Source organism: Nyctibius grandis, chromosome 3, assembly GCF_013368605.1.
Source record: "Nyctibius grandis isolate bNycGra1 chromosome 3, bNycGra1.pri, whole genome shotgun sequence".
Taxonomy (NCBI): domain Eukaryota; kingdom Metazoa; phylum Chordata; class Aves; order Nyctibiiformes; family Nyctibiidae; genus Nyctibius; species Nyctibius grandis.
The window spans coordinates 114,584,904-114,601,776 of NC_090660.1; the positions used below are offsets into that span (position 1 = coordinate 114,584,904).

The 16,873-nt window shown below is 52.9% G+C and overlaps 1 protein-coding gene across 3 annotated transcripts in view; it reads left to right on the forward strand.

Moving 5' to 3' along the window:
• The window catches only part of ARHGAP39 (Rho GTPase activating protein 39), a 165,431-nt gene that overhangs the window by 115,262 nt on the left and 33,296 nt on the right, over nt 1-16,873 (forward strand). For all 3 annotated transcript variants that reach the window (XM_068395735.1, XM_068395734.1, XM_068395736.1), the window contains exon 3: nt 8,743-8,823. In XM_068395735.1, coding sequence (XP_068251836.1) covers nt 8,743-8,823 — 81 coding nt within the window. The remainder of the gene's footprint in view (nt 1-8,742; nt 8,824-16,873) is intronic.

Consider the following 16,873-nt stretch of genomic DNA (forward strand, 5'->3'; position numbering starts at 1 on the left):
AGCCCATTCCAATGTCATGTGGTTATTGGGTGAGTGACCTCTGGTGATCACCTATTGTAGGATGCCAACAATTGCTGCCTTCTCTTAAGTATCAAGAGAACATATAATGGTTTCACAGATGCTTCTGCTCACCTTGTTATGAGAAACTCAAGTATTGAACCACTTCTGGCTGGGCTTCATGGCTGGCGTTGGCTCCTCTGGTCAGGGGTCTAGAGAAAATCATAGAATCATAGAATGGTTTGGGTTGGAAGGGACCTTTGAAGGTCATCTAGTCCAGCCCTTCTGCAGTGAGCAGGGATATCTTCAACTAGATCAGGTTGCTCAGAGCCCCATCCAACCTGATCTTGAATGTTTCCAGGGATGGGGCATTGCCCGGCGGGGAGCAGTGATGCCCTTGGTCAGCCAGAGCATGACAGACATCTTTGCAGGCATACCCCTTCTCCAGCTGTGGTCTCCAGCTTCCCCCACCTAGGAGACTGTCTCACTCGACTTCTTTTGGCTTCAGTTTTCTTTCCCCTTTGCCAGTGCCGCTCACACTCGGGTGCTGGCCGTGCCGGGTCTTGCCCCACCTGACTGGGTGGGTTTTGCACCAGATAAGTGTTTCACATGATGCAGTTCAGAAACCCATCTTCTGGGCTCAATGAGTGTCACGGACTGCTTCCAGTCACAAGTGGTGTTCCCCAGGGCTCAGTACTGGGGCCAGTTCTGTTCAATATCTTTGTCAATGATGTGGATGAGGGGATCGAGTGCACCCTCAGTGAGTTCACAGATGACACCAAGTTGAGCAGGAGTGTTGATGTGCTGGAGGGCAGGAAGGTCCTACAGAGGGGCCTGGACAGGCTGGATCGATGGGCCGAGGCCACTGTGTGAGGCTGAACAAGGCTGAGTGTGGGGTCCTGCACTTGGGGAACAACAACCCCCCGCACCGCTACAGGCTGGGGGAAGAGTGGCTGGAAAGTGCCTGGGGGAAAAGGACCTGGGGGTGTTGGTCGATGGCAGCTGAATATGAGCCAGCAGTGTGCCCAGGTGGCCAAGAAGGCCACCAGCATCCTGGCTTGTATCAGCACTAGTGTGGCCAGCAGAACTAGGGCAGGGATTGTCCCTGTGTGCTCAGCACTGGTGAGGCCGCACCTCGAATCCTGGGTGCAGTTTTGGGCCCCTCACGACAAGAAAGACCTTGAGGTGCTGGAGCGAGTCCAGAGAAGGGCAATGGGGCTGGGGAAGGGTCTGGAGCACAAGTGTGATGGGGAGCGTCTGAGGGACCTGGGGGTGTTTAGTGTGGAGAAAAGGAGGCTGAGGGGAGACCTTCTCGCTCTCTACAACTGCCTGAAAGGAGGGTGTAGCGAGGGGGGGTCGGTCTCTCCTCCCAGGTAACAAGCGACAGGACAAGAGGAACCGGCCTCAAGTTGTGCCAGGGGAGGGTTAGATTGGAGATCAGGGACAATTTCTTCATGGAAAGGGTTGTCAAGCGCTGGAACAGGCTGCCCAGGGCAGTGGTGGAGTCCCCATCCCTGGGGGGATTTAAAAGCCGTGTAGATGTGGTGCTGAGGGACATGGGTTAGGGGTGGCCTTGGCAGTGCTGGGGTAACAGGTGGACTTGATGATCTTAAAGGTCCTTCCAACCAAAACAATTCTGTGATTCTGTGAGTCTATCAATTTGCGTTCGCTCACCATGCTCCTTTGTGCTCATTGCAAAGTGGTAACGATGCAAGCCAAGCTCTTGGGTCATGAACCATCTGAAACAGCACATGGATATTTGGAGATGACTGTGAGCAGAAAGTGCATTTCCAGTATAAAGCTGGAATCCAGTTCCAGCATCTCAAGATTTACAGAATCACAGAATCAACCAGGTTGGAAGAGCCCTCTGGGCTCATTGAGTCCAACCGTTGCCCTGACACCACCATGGCAACTAGACCAGGGCACTAAGTGCCATGTCCAGGCTTTTCTTCAACCCCTCCAGAGATGGTGACTGCACCACCTCCCTGGGCAGCCCCTTCCAATGGCTAATGACCCTTGCTGAGAAGAAATGCTTCCTAATGTCCAACCTGACCCTCCCCTGGCCAAGCTTGAGGCTGTGTCCTCTTGTCCTATCACTAGTTGCCTGGGAGAAGAGGCCGACTCCCACTGCGCTACAACCTCCCTTCAGGTAGTTGTAGACTGCACTAAGGTCACCTGAGCCTCCTCTTCTCCAGGCTAAACACTCCCAGCTCCCTCAGCCGTTCCTCGAACTCCCCTTCCTCATACCATTCTGAAATATTTTAGAGAAAAACATTCATATCTTGCATTTCTTGCTCTAAGCCAGGGTGGAAGGTGAAACCAGGGACGAAGCGCTCGGTCCTGTTTCTTTTTAATATCCTCTCCTTGAATTCTCCGCTGCCCGCTGCAAAACAGGGCTCAGGATTAGAGGGATATTTGTCTAACGCAGCCAAGCGCTTACGTAGATCCTCGGACCCAAAATACAGTTTACATAACTGCAAAGAAAACCATCTTTTAACTTTTATTAGAAGCGGTGGCTGTAATTAAGAGTATGAAGCCTTGCAGGGCAGTGATTAGAGCAGAGGATTAGGCGCTGGGATTTCATTTCTATTCCTGGCTTTGCTATTTCAGTCAAATATTAAAAATAAAAGCAGTGCTGCTCTCTGAGCCGCTGGGAAATGGTGCCCCTTCCTGTTCTAGGGGGAAAAAAATGTTTAATTCTTTTTTCTTCTAGTTTATTAGAAGTTTGCTGTTCTGCCATACCACAGGTTCCCATGCTAAAGCTTCCAGAAGCAGACTTCTGCTTCTGGACTTCTGGAAGGGACGTTGTAGTGGAGCAGGAGTTGGCCTCTTCTCCCAGGCAACCAGTGATAGGACAAGAGGACACAGCCTCAAGCTTGGCCAGGGGAGGGTCAGGTTGGACATTAGGAAGCATTTCTTCTCAGCAAGGGTCATTAGCCATTGGAAGGGCCTGCCCAGGTAGGTGGTGGAGTCACCATCTCTGGATGTGTTTAAGAAAAGCCTGGCCATGGCACTTAGTGCCCTGGTCTAGTTGCCATGGTGGTGTCAGGGCAACGGTTGGACTCAATGAGCCCAGAGGTCTCCCCGGAGCCTTCTCTTCTCCAGGCTGAACAGCCCCAGCTCTCTCAGCCTGTCTCCAGAGCAGAGGGGCTCCAGCCCTCTGAGCATCTCCGTGGCCTCCTCTGGACTCGCTCCAACAGCTCCGTGTCCTTCTGTTGGGGCCCCAGAGCTGGATGCAGCACTGCAGGGGGGTCTCCCGAGAGCGGAGCAGAGGGGCAGAATCCCCTCCCTCGCCCTGCTGGCCACGCTGCTGGGGATGCAGCCCAGGACACGGGTGGCTTTCTGGGCTGCCAGCGCACGTTGTCGGCTCATGGTGAGCTTCTCGTCACCCATCACCCCAAGTCCTTCTCCTCAGGGCTGCTCTCCATCCATTCTCCACCCAGCCTGTGTTTGTGCTTGGGATCGCCCCGACCCACGGGCAGGACCTTGCACTTGGGATATTTTATTCAAGGGGTAACATTTCAGGAGCTTGTGGTTATAGTTTTTAAAGTAGCAAAGGCCGGAATGCCTTTGGTACCTTCAGGGATCCCTGGAGGTATTTCAAAGACATGTAGATGTGGTGCTGAGGGACATGGGTTAGTGGTGGGCTTGGCCGTGTTAGATTAACGGTTGGACTCAACGATCTTAAAGGTCCTTCCCAACCAAAACGATTCTATGATTCCATGATTCTGTGATGCTCCAAGAGTCTTCCTGGGCCAGGTGTGGGCATGCAGGAAATCCTCCCCTTTCATCAGCTTCTACTTGAACCCAAGGAGCTCCAGGAGTCCATCAGGTCTCCTGGGAGGGGGTGAATATGACAGCGAAAAATATTGTGCCGGCAGCAGCAGCGTTTCCATGTGGTGCCGTTGTGCACTCAGCTTCTGCTCTGGGAGCGAGCAGATACCCTCCAGGGATGCTCGATGGTTTTCAGCTGCCTGGTTCATGGCAAGCACACGTGATGCTCTGCTAAGGGAGGACTTGGACTTGCAGCATCAGCAGGGATGTGCTGGGGACGTCACCGGAGCAGCAGGAGGGAGGGAAGGGGTGTGCATGGGCAGATTGCATCCAAAGCATCCCCTTCCCTCCTGCACTGTCCCCCAAACACCCACTTAATCATAGAACCCCAGAGTGGTTTGGGTTGGAAGGGACCTTAAAGCCCATCCAGTCCCAACCCCCTGCCATGGGCAGGGACACCTTCCACCAGACCAGGTTGCTCCCAGCCCCATCCAGCCTGGCCTTGAACCCTGCCAGGGAGGGGGCAGCCACAGCTTCTCTGGGCAACCTGGGCCAGGCTCTCACCACCCTCACACCAAAGAATTGCTTCCTAATATCTCATCTCAATCTCCCCTCTTGCAGTTTAAAACCGTTCCCCCTCATCCTGTCACTCCAGGCCCTTGTCAAAAGCCCCTCTCCTGCTTTCCTGTATCCCCTTCAGGTACTGGAAGGTGCTAGAAGGTCTCCCCGGAGCCTTCTCTTCTCCAGGCTGAACAGCCCCAGCTCTTTTAGTCCCCTCAGGCACCAAAGAAGCCGGAACCATCAGGTGGCGATTGCTGCCTGCCCTTTCCCTCTGGTCCAGGTGCCAGGACCAAGCTCCACGTGCCCCTTTTCGGATGCTCCTCCATCCCTTCGGTTATTTTGGCAGACCCCAAGTACAGGCAGTTTTGGCAACGCGCCTGTGCCGGGCGAACAAAGCACCCAGGAGCTGCTTGCAGCCGCAGCTGATGGAGCTGTTGCTACAGAGATCTTGCCAAAAACAGCCTCCAATCAGCTTCCAACGCTGGGCTGATGCTGAGCCCTGCCCAGAGCCGGCGAGCTGGCAAAATGCCAAACAGGTGTCCATTTTTTGTCCATAAAACCCTGCGTTGAGTCCTGCTGGGGACAGGGATTCACAGCAGTTGTGTGACGTATTATTTCCCCGAGTCTTTCTCAAAGCGATGTAGACCTTATTGCAGTCTACAACTACCTGAAGGGAGGTTGTAGCGCAGTGGGAGTTGGCCTCTTCTCCCAGGCAACCAGCGATAGGACAAGAGGACACAGCCTCAAGCTTGGCCAGGGGAGGCTCAGGTTGGACATTAGGAAGCATTTCTTCTCAGCAAGGGTCATTAGCCACTGGAAGGGGCTGCCCAGGGAGGTGGTGGAGTCACCATCTCTGGAGGGGTTTAAGAAAAGCCTGGACATGGCACTTAGTGCCCTGGTCTAGTTGCCATGGTGGTGTCAGGGCAACGGTTGGACTCGATGATCCCAGACGGCTCTTCCAGCCTCATGGGCTGTCCCTGCTCCTGGGCATGTTTTGGGGCTCGTTTTCTGGTAACTGGCTGGCCAGATGCTTGCAGTGCTGCTGTGTGCTCCTCAGATCCTCTCTGTCAGGTGAGCATGAGAAGACACGGAGATTTTGGGAGCCAGCACCCAGAGGAGACTTCATCCCCGCCTTGCTCCCAGATTTCCGTTGCCTTTAGCAAGCGAGGGTTGCCCTGAGATGGAAGGAGATGTGCTGGGTGCCCTTACTTGCAAGTGTTTTGAAAAATATGAGGCCAGAAGGAACAGCTGATGATCAGGTGAATTTTTTTAATTGGTTTTTTTGGAGGGGAGAGGAAGAAGTGAGGTGGACAGCGGGTAGAAAACTTCTGGAATTTGTTGCGGTGGGAAGCTGTGGAGGTTGATGCTGCATGTTCAGGAAGGGATTGAACAAATTCAAGACAATCAGTCCATAAACATCTCTGAAGTGGGTGTCTTGGAGGACATCTCCCCGCTATCACCCGTAACACAGGGACTGGGTGCTATGGGGCACGAGGGCATGGACCGCAGGCAGCAACCAGGGTCATGAGCTCTCCATTAACAGCATCTCTTGCTGCCGTGGTTTGAAGCAGAGTACTGGGCTGGAGACGCCATTGTTCTGACCCAGGAGGACATTTCTTACCTTGCAGATCTTTCCAAAAGGTCCCTGAAGTAGGGCAAATGGACACATTTTGCACAGGGAAGCTAAGGTCGTCCTGAAGTCTTTGGTTCCTGGGGAAGCCTGGAGAAAAGGGGAATCTCCTTTAAGCTCCAACAGCGCCAGGGATTTGCACAGATGACGTAGTCCTTGAAGGTTCTCCAGGCCATGGCTGGGCAGGGATGCTGCCACCAGAAGAGAAACCTCTTTGCCATGAGGGTCTTTCCATTTCTCAGCTTTGATCACAAGAACTTGCCTGAAGAAGACCTTTCTTGAGGTCTTTCCCCAACGTCCATTGCCTTTCTCTTCAGTAAACGTTAGGTATGGCTTCTTCCAGCAGTGGGGCTCTTCGTTAGGAAGCTTCCTGAGCATTAATTCTCTTCCATCCAGGGCTTTGCCCGTTGGGGAGGAGATCCTGGAGCCATGGATCTGGGTACAGCACCGGCAGTCAGACCTGATGCCTTTCTCTTGAGAAGACACTGGGCGTCGTGGAGGAGGAGGAGCACTCATTCACGTGCACTCGAGAGGAAAAAGGGATTAAGCAATTCAACAGTCATAATTTCAGGGCTTAGAAGCCTCATTAAAATTAGCTTTGACAGGAGCTTAATTTGATTGCCTCTTGCTTGAATAAAATTTTTGAGGTCTATCCTATTAAGAAGATTTGTTTCTCTTCCTTTTTTCTTCTTCTGAAGCCAACATCTGATCTGAATTTTATTAACGCGAGCGTCTTAATTTGTACGTAGGGGGGTTTTAATGCTTTTTCTTTGAAAACTGCTCAAAAAGAAGTTATTTCTCCAGATGTTTGCTGTTATGCTTCAACGCAGAGCAAATGTCTTATAATTTGCTCGGTGTTTTCTAAACGAGCCTCGTTATTTACACATCCCCACGGTGAAGGACTGTTAGGGCAAAAAAAAAAGACCTTTCCTGTGCTCATTGAGCAAATATTGGCAACGAGTACGAACAATATTGGAGTGACCGCTGGTCACTAGCGGTGTTCCCCAGCGCTCAGTTCTGGGGCCGGTGCTGGTCAATATCTTTATAGATGATCTAGACGTAGGGATGGAGTGCACCCTCAGTAAATTTGCAGATGACACCAAGCTGGGTGGGAGTGTCAATCTGCTGGAGGGTAGGAAGGGTCTGCAGAGGGATCTGGACAGGTTAGATAGATGGGCCGAGACCAGCGGCATGAGGTTCAACAAGAACAAGGGCCGGGTCTGACACTTGGGCCACAACAACCCCATGCAGCGCTACAGACTGGGGGGAAGAGTGGTTAGAAAGAGACCTGGGGGTGCTGATGGACAGCCGGCTGAACGTGAGCCAGCAGTGTGCCCAGGTGGCCAAGAAGGCCAGTGGCATCCTGGCCTCTATTAGGAATAGTGTAGCCAGCCGGTCTGGGGAAGTGATCGTCCCTCTGTACTGGGCACTGGTGAGGCCGCACCTTGAATCCTGTGTCCAGTTGTGGGCCCCGCACTTCAAGAAAGATGTTGAGGTGTTGGAGCGAGTGCAGAGGAGGGTGACCAAGCTGGGGAAGGGTCTGGGGGGTCTGACCTATGAGGAACGGCTGAGGGAGCTGGGGGTGTTTAGCCTGGAGAAGAGGAGGCTCAGAGGTGACCTTAGTGCAGTCTACAACTACCTGAAGGGAGGTTGTAGCGCAGTGGGAGTCGGCCTCTTCTCCCAGGCAACTAGTGATAGGACAAGGGGACACAGCCTCAAGCTTGGCCAGGGGAGGGTCAGGTTGGACATTAGGAAGCATTTCTTCTCAGCAAGGATCATTAGGCATTGGAAGGGCCTGCCCAGGGAGGTGGTGGAGTCCCCATCTCTGGAGGGGTTTAAGAAAAGCCTGGACATGGCACTAGTGCCCTGGTCTAGTTGCCATGGTGGTGTCAGGGCAATGGTTGGACTCGATGGTTCCAGAGGGCTCTTCCAACCTGGTTGATTCTGTGATTCTGTGGAAAGCATCGCCCTTAGGCAAAAACTAATCGCTGGTTGGGAGATGTTGGAGGGTCTCGGCATGGATGCTAGGCTGCTGGGCGGGCGTGAAGCCAAAGGGATCATGGAGCAAGAGTGGGTTTCCCCTTATAGGTGAGGCTTAAAGCTGGTGATAGTGTAAAAAGCAGCGTGTAAATGCCGTCCTGCACCTCCAGGTGGTTTTTTCCATGTTTCTCCAAGGAGCGTGCTCAGGTAAGGTATCTCTTGGAGTAGGCTGGTAGCTGTTGGTGTTGTGACCTTCTGTGTCTTCTGGGAGTGAGGGCTCTGCGAGCTCAGATGTAACTGACTGCAACATGATAGACAAAAATGTGCCAAAAAGGGCTTTTGTGGGGCTTGCCACCTCTACTCGTGTTGGCTCTGACCATCTGAGATGAGCAAGGAGCGAGAGCGATGCTCGAGGCACAAGGAAGGGCTGCACTTGGGAAGGACCACGAGTGGGACAAAGCTGTGAGATGTTTAGGATCTGCTAGGCATGTCTACAGCCGTTCTTCACAAATAAGCATAGTTTAAGGGAGAATGTGGTGTTTGAAGGGTTTGAAATGAAGCTGGAGACACAGCCATGGAGGGCTTGGTCATCATCTGCTGAAGAACTGATTAATGACTCAAAGGCTTGGTGTGAGGAGGTGGGAGTAGGTCCCAAGTGCAGAGCCCAGACTGGTGAGGACTGAGAGCCCGTCTCCGTGGATGCATCTTCATTAATCCTAAAGTGATGAAGACTTTAATAAGGGCATGAACGTGTCACAGTCACTGTTGGTAACTCCTTGTTCACTGTTCCTCTGTTGCAGTTCGTCGCCTTCTGGAGTGTTTGAGAAAGAATATGACATTTATCGGGATTACAGTGCGGAAGGTCAACTCCTCCACTACAGGTACCCAAAATTTCCCTCTCATTATCGGAGTTGGGGTCTGCAACGTGGCCTTGGCAACAAGGTGGGGGTGTGGGACAGCCCATGTGCTACCAGCTGTCCCATGGGGACAGGGCAGTGAGTAGCACAGGTGTTTTCTTTGTGCTCTTCTGATCCTCCTCCCCATCCCCTTCCCTTCACGTGCTGTGGTTTTTAGCTTTACTACCACCCTTAAGTAGACCTTAAGATATATTTTGATGGTCCTTTGGAGCAGGGACCATCCGTCCTCTTTATGCAGTGGTCCTCGTCTGGGTGGCTCCTACCCATGACCAGAAACTGGAGCAGGACAGGAGGAGCACCAAGGCAGTCTGGTGATGGGGTCACACCTCAGGGTGAGCTCCTGGTCTGTGGGGTTTCATTAGGCTTCATCATCAGTTCGGGAAGGGGCCGGACTCACCCGGTGCTGTTGGTCCACCCCACCACTTGCCATCACAGTGGGGTGGTGACTTGAACATCTCTCCACACTGGAATCAGTTTCTAGGCTCTTTCTTAGGATTTTTGCATCCAATATAAGCAGGTTTGTGTGGGTGTGGATTTAATCCATCGCCGCAGCGAGCCCAGCTCATTCAGTGTCCTCTGTAGAGCCCTGGAGGTGGGAAAGCCTCTTGAGAAATGAACCTTCTCTTGGTTCTGTGGGTCCAACTGCTTCCAGAGTCCATTTGTAAGACAGATACGAGCCTTCTCTTGCTCGGATCAGGATTTCAGGTGCTAAACCAAACCGTCACCTCCAGCTTTCATGGATTTATTTTGCTAGAAAATAATATGGTGTCATGCTTGTGTCCAGTTGTGGGCCCCGCACTTCAAGAAAGATGTTGAGGTGTTGGAGCGAGTCCGGAGAAGGGTGACCAAGCTGGGGAAGGGTCTGGAGGGTCTGACCTCCGAGGAATGGCTGAGGGAGCTGGGGGTGTTTAGCCTGGAGAAGAGGAGGCTCCGAGGTGACCTTAGTGCAGTCTACAACTACCTGAAGAGAGGGTGTAGCGCAGTGGGAGTCGGCCTCTTCTCCCGGGCAACCAGCGATAGGACAAGAGGACACAGCCTGAAGCTTGGCCAGGGGAGGTTCAGGTTGGACATGAGGAAGCATTTCTTCTCAGCAAGGGTCATTAGCCATTGGAAGGGGCTGCCCAAGGAGGTGGTGGAGTCACCATCTCTGGAGGGGTTTAAGAAAAGCCTGGCCATGGCACTTAGTGCCCTGGTCTAGTTGCCATGGTGGTGTCAGGGCAATGGTTGGACTCGATGGTCCCATAGGGCTCTTCCAACCAGATTGATTCTGTGATTCTGTGAAGGAAGAGCTGCCAGCTAAGCTTTGGAGAAGCTGAAACCAAGATTTCTTTATGCAGGGTGATTTTCAGAATGTGCCACGCAACCTTCTCCTGAAAATTATAATAGAATCACAGAATGGTTTTGGTTAGAAAGGACCTTTGAGATCATCAAGTCAAACTGTTACCCAGCACTGCCAAGCCCACCACTAACCCATGTCCCTCAGCACCACATCTACACGGCTTTTAAATCCCCCCAGGGATGGGGACTCCACCACTGCCCTGGGCAGCCTGTGCCAGCGCTTGACAACCCTTTCCAGGAAGAAATTGTCCCTGATCTCCAATCTAACCCTCCCCTGGGGCAACTTGAGGCCGGTTCCTCTCGTCCTGTCGCTTGTTACCTGGGAGAAGAGACCGACCCCCCTCGCTACACCCTCCTTGCAGGCAGTTATAGGGAGCGAGAAGGTCTCCCCTCAGCCTCCTTTTCTCCAGACTAAACCCCCCCAGGTCCCTCAGCCGCTCCCATCACACTTGTGCTCCAGACCCTTCCCCAGCCCCGTTGCCGTTCTCTGGACTCGCTCCAACACCTCAAGGTCTTGCTTATAGTGAGGGGCCCAAAACTGCACCCAGGATTCGAGGTGAAAATGAACCCCACTAACATGACATCCCCCCTGCCATCACGAGGTAGGATTTGATCTCAGCTTTTAGAGCACCAGAGCAACGTGCATGTGGCACTCGCATGGTTAAAAACAAACCCACCCCAGGCTGTGTCGCCATCTTGCTTGGCAGCCTGCAGACGGAGGGCACTTGAGACCCATTCTTCCAGAAGGAAGTCCACTCTCAGTTAATTAAGCAAAGCTGCTAATTAGCTTCCTGGCTGGAAGTGACTGGGGGAGGGCAGCAAGGGCTGTACGTGGGGTTTTACAGGCGGTGACGTTGAGGGTCGGGAAAATGGAGGCATCTCCTGCAGCAAAGCACATGGTGATGCAAAACCAGGTCACGTGTGCAAACCACAGTGAAATTTAATCTTCTAATTGCTCGGGCGGCCGCGGTCATCAGCCAGCTGGCGGGTGGGGACTGCTGTCCCCAAAACCCACGTCGTCCCTCATCTCCGACTACAGCTTGTATCCCTCACCGCCACCGAGCTGGGGCGGGTCAGAACCGATCTGTGCCGAATCACTAACCCTGTTTGCAGGAATAACTGCTCAGGGTAGAGAGTGGTGTGTCCCTGTCACTGCTCTGTGTCCCTGTCACTGCTCTGTGTCCCCGTCACCGCTCCATCTCGCTCCTGGATGCAGGCTCAGCTCCCGCACGCTCAATCACAAAATCACAGAATCACTGAGGTTGGAAGAGCCCTCTGGGCTCATCGAGTCCAACCATTGCCCTGACACCACCATGGCAACTAGACCAGGGCACTAAGTGCCATGTCCAGGCTTTTCTTCAACCCCTCCAGAGATGGTGACTCCACCACCTCCCTGGGCAGCCCCTTCCAATGGCTAATGACCCTTGCTGAGAAGAAATGCTTCCTCATGTCCAACCTGACCCTCCCCTGGCCAAGCTTGAGGCTGTGTCCTCTTGTCCTGTCGCTGGTTGCCTGGGAGAAGAGGCCGACTCCCGCTTCACTACAACCTCCCTTCAGGTAGTTGTAGACTGCACTAAGGTCACCTCTGAGCCTCTTTTTCTCCAGGCTGAACAACCCCAGCTCCCCCATCCCCTCCTTGGATGGACCAAGGCTGGTGTCCTGGTTTCATGGGGCTAAAATTTATAGAATCAAGTTTCTGTTCCATTTTGTCTCAGTGTGTGGCCACCTGTGGGCTGGTGATCAAGGCCATGAGCAGTAAAATCCAGGGCAGCTGCCCCGGGCTGGCCCACAGGTGTGTCCTGTAACATTAACCTCACGTTCACTATAAATGGGAACGCTGGGGAGGGTAGGGGCTCTTTTTGCTCTCCTCTGGTCCCTTCTTCTCCTTCTCAACAATTGCTGTCCTTGGAGCAACTTGCCACAGCTCTGTGGGCTAAGTATAATTTTATATTACCATTGATATTCGATTTTTTTTAATTAAATCTATTTAAATTTCACCCCCAAGTCTCCCTCCTTTTCCCAATTCCCTTCCTTGGTCAGGGAAGGGATATTGGGTGAGAGAACAACTGCCAGGGGAGGTTCAGGTTGGACATTAGGAAGCATTTCTTCTCAGCAAGGGTCATTAGCCATTGGAAGGGGCTGCCCAGGGAGGTGGTGGAGTCACCATCTCTGGAGGGGTTTAAGAAAAGCCTGGACATGGCACTTAGTGCCCTGGTCTAGTTGCCACGGTGGTGTCAGGGCAATGGTTGGACTCGATGAGCCCAGAGGGCTCTTCCAACCTGATTGACTGTGTGATTCTGTGCTCTGGGTGTGGGCTAAATGAAGACAGCTGGGCAGATCCCAGAGGGTGCAGTAGACATTGCTGGGGGGACAATGGTGGACAGCCCCCATGGCACAGGGGAGGCCACCTGGAAGTCCAACGTTGGCATCTACCTCTGGATGGCTCAGAGGGATGGACATGTGGTTGCTTGTGCAAATGGGAAGACCCTTGAGGTGCTTCTGCCTGAAGTGGCCAGGACCTGCGTGGGACAACTGCAGTCCAGGCACCTCTTTCTGATGCTCATGGACAGGTTTTTGGTAAAGGCTGGTGCTCCAGCACCCTTGGCCAGGTTGCAAAGGGATGGGGGAATCTCTGGTTCTTCCCATGGGCTCATGCCAGCACTGAGGTGGTGGTTGCAAAATGGGCTGGCACCCAACTGGAGCTTTGAAGACTCCATCGTGGAGTGGGCTGAGTCCTCAAGCACTTCCACTGGAGCAACGCTGATCCATCATGAAATGATCCTGGAGGCTTCACAGTCAGGTAGGAGATCAGGTCTCCAGCCCAACAGCCTTCTAAGGTCCTCCCAACCCTCTCCTCCTCACCAAGTGTTGCGTTAGTCCCACAGGTTTTTCTCAAAGCCATGGTAAGTGCATGTTGCCTCCTTTGAAGGCCAAGATTAGAGGTGGGCAGACAGCACACGTGGCAAAGGGACAGAGGACTGAGTTACACAATGCGTCCATAGGTCTCTGGTGGCTGAGGAGGCTTGGTGAGACCTCGGCTGTGGCTTGTTCCCTTCTGGGCGTGTGTCCACTTGCTTCCATCACCTCCTCCCCTCTGGCTGGGAAGGGAAAACCTGGAGGACTTATAGATGTTTGGACAAAGTGTGGGAGCAAGGTGGCTTGTGATGGGACACCTGTCCTCATGTGAAGGCTAGGTACAAGGCAGATGGAGAAGCAGGAGGTTGGCTGATGGGGGAGAGGTCCTGTAGGGTTCAGCTGGGAGACCACCCTCATCCGTGGCATCGTTATACCCTGAGTGCAGCTTTGGGGTTCATCTACCTGGGTCACCCCAGGAGCTCCAGCAGCACCCTCAGGAGCAGGCAGGGGTTTTTCTTCTGCTCCCTTGACAGCGCCGGCTCGGTGCCCCCGGCCAACAATTGCAATGAGAGATTTTCTACTATAATGAAGATTAGTGAGTGTCATTAAGAGGATGACGTCTTGCTCCGTCTGTCTAGAAGGTATTTGTAGGAAAGCCCTTGCATCCAAATCCCGTCGAGACAGCCAATAACTGTCCTTAACCCTTTCCTCTTTATTCCTTCTCGTTTGTGGTCCCTGGAGCTCAGTTGATTAATGTCCTCATTTTTCCTCCGATGGTTCTGTTGAGAAGGTTGAACTCTTTGCTAATCCATGCAGTGGTTTTTGTCAAGGAGTCTGTTTGGGGGACAAATCCCAGGCCCCTGTCGTTGTCCCGTGCTTGTGCTGGCCAGTCAATGGATGGAGGGGTCCAAGGCTACTAGAGCTGGTCTTCAGATCAAAGACCTTCGACTTACTCCTCTGAATTTGTCTCCTCTCCCAGCACACAGCTGCTCTGCTCCTGTCACCTTCCTTGTTCCACACTGCTGATGGGGTGGACATTGTGTACCATGTTTGGGTAGTCAGGGCTTTGTGGCCACCAGGAAGACGCCAGAGCTTCATAGAATCATAGAATGGTTTGGGTTGGAAGGGACTTTAATAATCATCTAGTTCCAACCCCCCTGCCACAGGCAGGGACACCTTCCACCAGACCAGGTTGCTCCCAGCCTCATCCAACCTGGCCTTGAACACTGCCAGGAAGGGGGCAGCCACAGCTTCTCTGGGCAACCTGGGCCAGGCTCTCACCACCCTCACACCAAAGAATTGCTTCCTCACATCTCATCTCAGTCTCCCCTCTTGCAGTTTAAAACCGTTCCCCCTCGTCCTGTCACTCCAGGCCCTTGTCAAAAGCCCCTCTCCTGCTTTCCTGTAGCCCCTTCAGGCACTGGAAGGTGCTAGAAGGTCTCCCCGGAGCCTTCTCTTCTCCAGGCTGAACAGCCCCAGCTCTCTCAGCCTGTCTCCAGAGCAGAGGGGCTCCAGCCCTCTGAGCATCTTCGTGGCCTCCTCTGGACTCGCTCCAACCCCTTCTTTCTGCTCCCAACTGCAGTGATGGCAGTGTGCATGCTTCAAAGCCATGAAGAAACCCCTGTTTTGTGCTTCAGGGCTAGAGAAGCTGTGACCACCCACTGCAACTCATGTTTGTGCCTGGTTGTATCTCCAGCTCTGCCCTCTCACTCACCCTGGCTTTGTCTCTGGTAGAGGGATGGGATATCCAATCCGTGAGCAGGGAGCAATGTGTCCTGTTTCTGCTGGGGGCATCTTGGGAGAGCAAGAAAGCCACTGTTTCATCTGCATGGGATCCTTGTAATGCTCTTGACACGATCTTCCCCAATTTGCCCTAGAACTTCTCCACCAGGAGATTTTTAAAGATGTCTTTGATCCTTTCATGATTTTCTGCATCTCATGGTCAACAGGAGTCACTTTGTAGCTGACTGTCTAGCAAAGCAAGTATGGAAGTGAGGAGACAATTGGGATTGGCTTCAAAAGACCTGGCACCATCTCTCTGGTAGCTCTACAGACACTCATGTGGCCCATCAGGCACCTGAGGTTTAGGAGTTGGTTGCGTGTTGGTCGTGGGTGACTGTTTTGAGACATGGTTGCAGTTTTCCAGCTTTCTATGGTTCTCTTCCTCTCTTGGCTCTCAAATGGGTTGTGTACTATGGATGTTGCTAGGTTCATTCTCCAGCCATGGGAGCATTCAGTGTCCAACTCTTGCAGTGACCATGTTCAACCCTTCTCCAGCTGGGCACAGACTCGCTGGGTGCTGGTGCCGTAGTGCCTTCACATGGATGCAGGGAACAGGTTTAATTTGCACTGTTGGCAAAGAAGTTATGTGCATCCGGGTACCAAACTTGGAAGACTTGTAGGAGCTTGGAAGAAGCCTGGGACAGAGGTGAGGAGCCACCACATCAGACTTTGAACATGGCTCCTGCCAGCTGGCTGTGCACTGGGTGTGTGGGAACAAATACAGCCGTGACACTGGGGAGATGAAGGTCTCCAACCCCTTTTGGTTGCAACCTCTGAATTCATCCAGGCTTCCTGAGGAAGCCCATACCCCGGAGCCATCCTGGGGACAGGAGCTCAGCAGCTCTGAGCTGAAGCCTCCTTCTGGTGTTAATTTTAGCCGAGGCGGCTGTGAGGCCACATTCCTTTTCCAACGATGACAAAGATGCATCTCAAGTGTGCCAACAGACATTTGCTGGCCAAGGAAACACCTGCGCAGCAGAAGCCGTGTGCTGGCTGTCCCAGCTGTCCCGTGCAGGGACACGTGCTGCTGCCAGCTGCTCCATTTATCCACCGCCTCCTTCTTCTCAGGCTTCATCGTTTGTGAGTTAAGACCACAGCTGAAGGCTGCTGGGTGAATAAATGTGCCCGTTCCTGATATTTAAAGGTAAATCCATTGCCTGGTTTCTTCAGAATTAACGAAGAAGCGCAGACCTAATGCCAGTGGTTCCTTGAGGAACCATGAGATTAAAATCCCATCTTTTGGAACAAAACTGAAGAGTGGTTTGGAGGGTTCATCACTGTTCTTGGGCATACTGCTGTGGTGGAACCTCCTGGGCTGGGACCTCCACCCCAAGTCTCCATGGGGCAGAAAGGAGGCAAACACAGTCTCTTATCCCCATGCAGCTGAAGCTTAAAGTCCATCTATCTGATGGCTTCATTTTTGAGGAGCTGGAGCATCCTTGAATGTAACTTGGAGTCCACACCACGCAGCTGGGAGCAGTTTCCTCCACGCTCTTTGCCCCAGCCTTGCACTTCTTCCATGTTCACCCAAACACTGAACTGGAGTTTTGCTTTGAAAAGTGAACCACCGTCCTCATCCTCAGTGTGAGCTGGGTAACTTATCTCCAATGCACATGTGTAGTGCCCAAGTGATGGACCTTCAGTGTCCCTCAGACCCAGGAGCAACCCTTCCTGCTGAACAGCTTCCAGCAAACAGCCAAGCTCCAGCTTCCAGGACCTGTTCCATAAGGTTTGAGTTGGAAGGGACCTTAAAGTGTCTCACCACCCTCACAGCAAAGAATTGCTTCCTCACATCTCATCTCAATCTCCCCTCTTGCAGTTTAAAACCATCCCCCCTCGTCCCATCACTCCATGCCCTTGTAAAAAGCCCCTCTCCAGCTTTCCTGTAGCCCCTTCAGGCACTGGAAGGTGCTAGAAGGTCTCCCCAGAGCCTTCTCTTCTCCAGGCTGAACAAGCCCAAAACTTCAAAGCCAACCTGCTGCTGATGGCAGTATCTGGTGGCTTAAACACAAACTGGGGCAGCAGGTCTAGCTTGGTT